The sequence below is a fragment of the Acomys minous genome (assembly GCF_964271855.1).
Source record: "Acomys minous genome assembly, chromosome: 9".
NCBI classification, from domain to species: Eukaryota; Metazoa; Chordata; class Mammalia; order Rodentia; family Muridae; genus Acomys; species Acomys minous.
The window spans coordinates 81,773,027-81,778,756 of NC_140490.1; the positions used below are offsets into that span (position 1 = coordinate 81,773,027).

The following is a 5,730-nucleotide window of genomic DNA, read 5'->3' on the forward strand; positions in this document are numbered from 1 at the left end:
AACTCACAGAGATCCGCCTGCCTCTGCCTCCCAAGTGCTGAGATTAAAGGTGTGCGCCACCACTGCCCAGCTACTTTTTAAAAAAAATTATGTATTTATTTTGAGACAGGCTAGTCTTCAACTCACTGTGTAGCCAAGGATGACCTTGAAAAGTTGATCCTCCTGCCTCCACCGCAGAGTGAGTGCGAGGGGGTGGTCACCATAGGTCAGAAGGCCCAGCCTAAGACCACCTTTTATGACAGACCTTGGACAAGGGACTCAGTGTCCTCTGAGCCTCAAGATCCTTGGCCACATAGAACCCATTCATTCATTGTTCCTTAGAGCTGTGATATTGGGGTGTCCTGTGTCTGGCCCAGGCTGTCCCATCCCTCAGTTAGGGGTACTGGTGGCATCTGGAGTGTTTGTGGGGGGCTTGATTCTCTGTGGGTGCCATGAGAGGGCCGTATCTGCTAATGGATACCGCTGAAGGCCTTGGGCTGGCTGGCTTGCTAGGACAAGGTTGGGGTGAGCAGGTGTTCCTGGCACCCTCTGGTACTCTGGAAAGTCAGTGAGGGGATTTCCCCAGGCGGTCTGGGTCTGAAGTGCACACCGAGGCCCTGCCTGCTCAGCAGGGGAAAGCCACAGACCTGGGCCCAAATCTTGTCCCTGCTGAGTTGACCCCGAGCAAGCACCTTGCCCTCTCTGGGCTCCACAGATGTGGTACAAGTAATAAGTCAATCACAAGCCACAGCGGCTTCCCCCCTGGGGGGTGAGCTGAGGGTGAGGGGAGCCCCAAGGACACGGGACATTCTGGGGAGGCTGAGCAAGCCAACGACCGACGCTGGTCTCAGCATTTAAAATGTTTATATTACATTGTGTGTGTGGGTGCTTGGGGGCGGGGGACACGCACATGCCACAGTATGTGCCAGATGATGTCCTGTAGGGATGACTCTCTCCTTCCACCACGTGTGTGTTGAGGATGAAGCTCAAGCCATCAGGTTTGGTAGCAAGTCAAGCCCCTTTACCTGCTGCACCCTCTTACTGGCCCCCAGTTTATTCCTTTCCAGTTTTTTTTTTTTTTTTTTCATTCTGTATATAGATATTTTGCTTGCGTTTTTTGTTGTTTTTTTTTTTGGTCTGTGCCCATGTGTGCAGTACCCACGGAGGCCAGAAGGGGGCAATAAGTGGCCTCCTGGAGCTTTACTTACAAATGGCTGTGAGGCACCACGTCGGTGCTGGGGACTGAATCCTGGTAACTCTGCAAGAACAGAGAGTGGTGTAGCCGCTGAGCGACCCCTCCTGGGCTCCTGTTCCGTCTTTATTCTATGAATCGCGTCCGGGGTGTCTGAGTGCACAGGCAGGATTCTGGCTGCCCCGAGGCCACCTCTCCCGTGTCCCTGTCTCATGCTAAGCTATTTTGGGGGAAGTGGTCAGCAGATGACTGACCACAGAGCGTGCTTGGGACAGAGGCCGAGGCTTGGCAACCAGGACACCGGCTCCGGTTCTGCACGGCGTCAGCTCAGTCCTGTCCCTGAAGCCGCGCGCTACGACCCTTCCCTCCCCGTGTTGGTCACGTTACTTCCACAGCCCGGAACCCCCACACCTGCCACAGCACAAGGCAGGTCTCTCTCACAGATACTGAGGTTGGGATGAAACAGGAGATGGAACCGTGCCCGGGAATTCAAGCCCTACCTGAGCTACAGGAACCCCGTCCCAAAACAAAGCAAACCGGAACACCCTTAAGTTTGAGGTCTGTAAAACCCAAGTGCTAGAAAATGAAATTCAGATGCCGGGCGTGGTGGCGCACGCCTTTAATCCCAGCACTCAGGAGGCAGAGGCAGGCGGATCTCTGTGAGTTCGAGGCCAGCCTGGTCTACAAAGCGAGTCCAGGACAGACAATGCTACACAGAGAAACCCTGTCTCGAAAAACAAAAACAAATAGAAAAAGAAAAGAGAGAGAGAAGAGAAAAAAGAAAGCGGAATTCATAATTTATTTTATTACTTTATATTATTTTATTTTCAAAGTCTCGTGTAGCCAAAGAGGCCTCAGGCTTGCAACTTAGCAGAGCATTACTGTTCAGCCATCTGTCCACCAGCCACCCACCCACCCACCTGTCTACCCACCCATTTATCCTCTCCTCAATCACTCTATCCATCTACACATATATAGCGGGTTTTTGTTTTGTTTTGTTTTTAAAGATTTATTTATTTATTGTATATGAGTGCTTTATCTGCAGAAGAGGGCATCAGATCACATTACAGATGGTTGTGAGCCACCATGTGGTTGCTGGGAATTGAACTCAGGACCTCTGGAAGAGCAGGTGGAGCTCTTAACCACTGAGCCATCTCTCCAGCCCCGTTTTTTTTTTTTTTTTCCTATACATAATTGGGATTCTGTCATTGCAATTCCACATGAGGTGCCGCCCTCAGGCAAAAGAATGGACTCTCTGGCCTCCCTCCTGCCCACATTCCAGCACCCTTTTGTGAGTGATAAAATGTCACCTCGAGGCATGGCTCAGGAGATGTGCTAGGGTCCAGGACAAGCAGAGTGAGTTACATGGCTATCATGGGAGATCCCAAATAACCTTTCAGCCCGAGAATTGGCTTTGGTTCTAGAACAGGGTAGAGGGAGGCTGAGGTGAGGGAAAGAAGGTCTCAGGACTCCCTCAGGAACTCTCTAGAATCTCAACCTTCTCAGACAGAGCAGCAACCCCAGCTGGACACACCGTCTTGCCCTGTGCTTAGGTGCTAAAGGCAACCTCCCTGTGCCTGTCTGCATTAGGGGAGATCAGTTTTTCTCCTCAGCCAAATTAATAGGAAATATCTCCTTTGGGGAAACTGAGGCACATCAACAAGGTTACGGACAAGTGGAGGTGGTCAATGTCCGTCACTCTCGATATCAACCTCAGAGGCCACCAGGTACCAGCACAGGGTGCCCCGGGGATCGACTCATCCACTCATACAGACCACGCAAGGCACCAGGGGTATAAAAAAAACCAAACCAAAACAAAACCAGGATTCACTTTAATACTGAGTTGCTACAAAGTCTCAAGGTGTGCGCAGCAGACACGCCTCCCAGAGGGGAACAGCCACTGCGTGTCCAGCCAGAAAAATCCCAGGCCTGGCTGTCCCATGTCTGGTCCCGTTAGGACCTGTTCAGCAGTCTGTTTTGTACATCCTCTAGAACTTGACGGAAGAGCGCCTCACGGGACTTCATGCCGTCTAAATAGACTGAAACCGGAAAGGGCCTGATCAGGCCTGGGGCGCACTCAGCCCAGGAGGGAGCAGCAAGAGAGAGTGGGGCGAGAGCCGCAGAGGGACTTCCACGTTAAGCAGCAGGGAGTGGGGGAGGCCTGACCAGGCCTCGTGCTGGCACTTACCCACGTCCACTCCGTCCTGCTCCATCTCCCGTTTATACTTGTGGTACATGGGCCACACGTGACCATCGAAGAGGCCAGGGGGATCGGGGACCGTGTAACTCCGGTTACTGTAGAGAGAAAGGAACACAAGACCCGCCATAGGATGCCAAGGCAGACCCGGCCGACAGGCGTGGGGGTCGGGGATCACGTCCCTAGGCAAAGGCTGTGGCTGGGGGACCCCCAACTTCCACATTTTGCCACCGTTGAGGCTGAGATGTCTGGGGAAGGGTGAGTGTGGGCAGTGTCCAGGCCTGGGATTCTGGGCTCCCACCACAGAGCGCGGGGGTCACCAAAGAGCCCACGGCCAGAGCCTGCACCCCAGGGACACCCCCGTACCCACGGCAACCTACCTTCTCCTCCTCTTGCATTCCTCATATGGGACGGTCAGGAAATAGCGTTGACTGTATAAGTCCACCAGGGGCCTGGCCAGAGAGTAGGGGACACGGTCAGCTGGCATCCCTGGGGCCACCCCCCCAGGTCTCGTGCCACATCCTCCGTGGCCTAAAGCGACATCCCAGGCTCCTCCTAGGCTCGCACAGCAGGGTGGGTACAGTCAGCCCGAGGCTCTGGAAGGCCGATGCTTACTTGTAGCTGTACAGTAGGAAACCCTCGAGGAGGAGAATGTGAGTGTCCGAGGCGCCGGGCTGCAGGCTGACGCCATGAGCACGCGCGAACTTGCGTGGATCCTTCACCCAGGCCCGCACCGTGCTGAGCATGGCCTCCATGTCCAGAGATTCCAGCACTAGAACAGACAGCCCGGTTCAGAGCGGCACCCGCACCCGCACCCGCACCCCAGCAGTGTGTGTGTGGCGGGGAGCCAAGGGGGGGCGCTGCTCTTACCGTCCCACTGTTTGAAGCCGTCCTCCCCGACTGCTATTTGGTCCTGGGGCTGAAACACACAGGACCCCAAGCCCCGGGCTCACACCTGCGCCCGCCCAGCCCACCTCAACCCTCTGGGGTGGCCCCACAGCGAGCCCGGGGAACTCTGGGGTCCCTAATGCTGTGGAGGTTGGACAGACTTTCTAGCCATCGCCTGTCACTCCTCCTGAGCCCATAGCACAGAAGAGAGAGCACAAGGGGTCATGGGTAAAAAACAAAACAAAACAAAACAAACAAACAAACAAACAAAACCCCAGCCCAGCATGCCACAGTGAAGACAGCGCCCCCCCTCTCCCACCCTCGCCCCCATCAGCCTGCCAGTTTGCCCGGCATAGAGGATTGATCGATCCCCTTGGCGGCAGGCGGGGCCAACGGGAACGCTCTGCCCCCAGCCCCTCCAGCTGCCCCACCCCGTTCCCACGCGCGCCGCGGGCGGCCACCTTGAAGAAGTCATCCTGGTGGATCACGCAGCAGTTGGGCAGCGCCTTGTGGAGGCTGTTGGTCAGGGTGGTCTTCCCACTGTTGGTCACGCTGGAAGGGCGCACGTGTGAGGCCGCGGGTCCGAGATGCCAGCACCCGCGCGCGCGCCTAAGCAGGGCTCAGCATCGGGCTACAGCTTGGCCCAGACAGGTGGCGTGCAAGTGCGGTGCGGTGCATGCGCGCGAGCGTGCTTGCGTGTGTCTGTGCTCATGCTTGCACGTGTGAGGGTGTGCATGTTTGTGTGCGTGCATGCCGTGTTTGTGTGTGTGTGTGTGTGTGTGTGTGTGTGTGTGTGTGTGGGTGCACGCGTGTGCATTTGGAAGTCAGAAGACGACCCACAGGGATCAAGTCTTTCCCCCACCAGTGTGGGGGTCCGGGATCGACCTCGGGCCACCAGCTTTCGCAGCTAACACCTTCAGCCACTGAACCATCCTCCTGACCCAAGTAATGTATTCCTTAATTAGCCCAACAAACTGTGTCTGGTGGTCAATGTAACCCCAGCGCTGGGGAGGCGGAATGGACATGAGTTCAAAGGCAGCCTGGGGAGCTTAGTGGAGCCCTGTCTCAAAGTGAAGGTGGGGAGGGGGGGGGGAGGTAGAGCCCCTACCCAGAATACCCTGGTTGACTGGGGGCATGGCTCAGGGGGACAGCCTCTGCCTAAAACCCCCCAGTGAGGGGCTGGGGTAGAGCTCTGGCCTCTGGACATCAGGGCAGTAGGTGGGGGCATGCTGGTTCTTAGGGTGACTGAGGTGGAGACTGCGGTCACCCTCAGCCACTGTGGACACCGGAAACATTGTCCTCTGGTGGAGGCCATGGGTGAGCGGCGCTACCCCGTTAATGGGGACCGTTAGAAAAGGCTTATTTTAGGCGTGGAGGTCACCACAGCTAGTGGTTAAAGTGGGAGGGGCTTCATTTCTGGGCCAGCTTGTCCTATGACTGCTGCCCCATCTCAAAATAAAAAGTAAAAAGAGGA

The 5,730-nt window shown here is 55.8% G+C and overlaps 1 protein-coding gene across 1 annotated transcript in view; it reads right to left on the reverse strand.

The window, feature by feature from the left end:
• Positions 1-2,984: 2,984 nt before the first annotated feature.
• The window catches only part of NMRK2 (nicotinamide riboside kinase 2), a 3,634-nt gene continuing 888 nt past the window's right edge, over positions 2,985-5,730 (reverse strand). Inside the window, exons 2-7 of the mRNA XM_084796546.1 lie at positions 4,718-4,808; positions 4,239-4,287; positions 3,984-4,140; positions 3,749-3,820; positions 3,360-3,466; positions 2,985-3,210 (exon numbers count right to left, since the gene is read on the reverse strand). Of these exons, the coding sequence (XP_084652672.1) occupies positions 3,125-3,210; positions 3,360-3,466; positions 3,749-3,820; positions 3,984-4,140; positions 4,239-4,287; positions 4,718-4,808 (562 nt within the window). The 3' untranslated portion in view covers positions 2,985-3,124. The remainder of the gene's footprint in view (positions 3,211-3,359; positions 3,467-3,748; positions 3,821-3,983; positions 4,141-4,238; positions 4,288-4,717; positions 4,809-5,730) is intronic.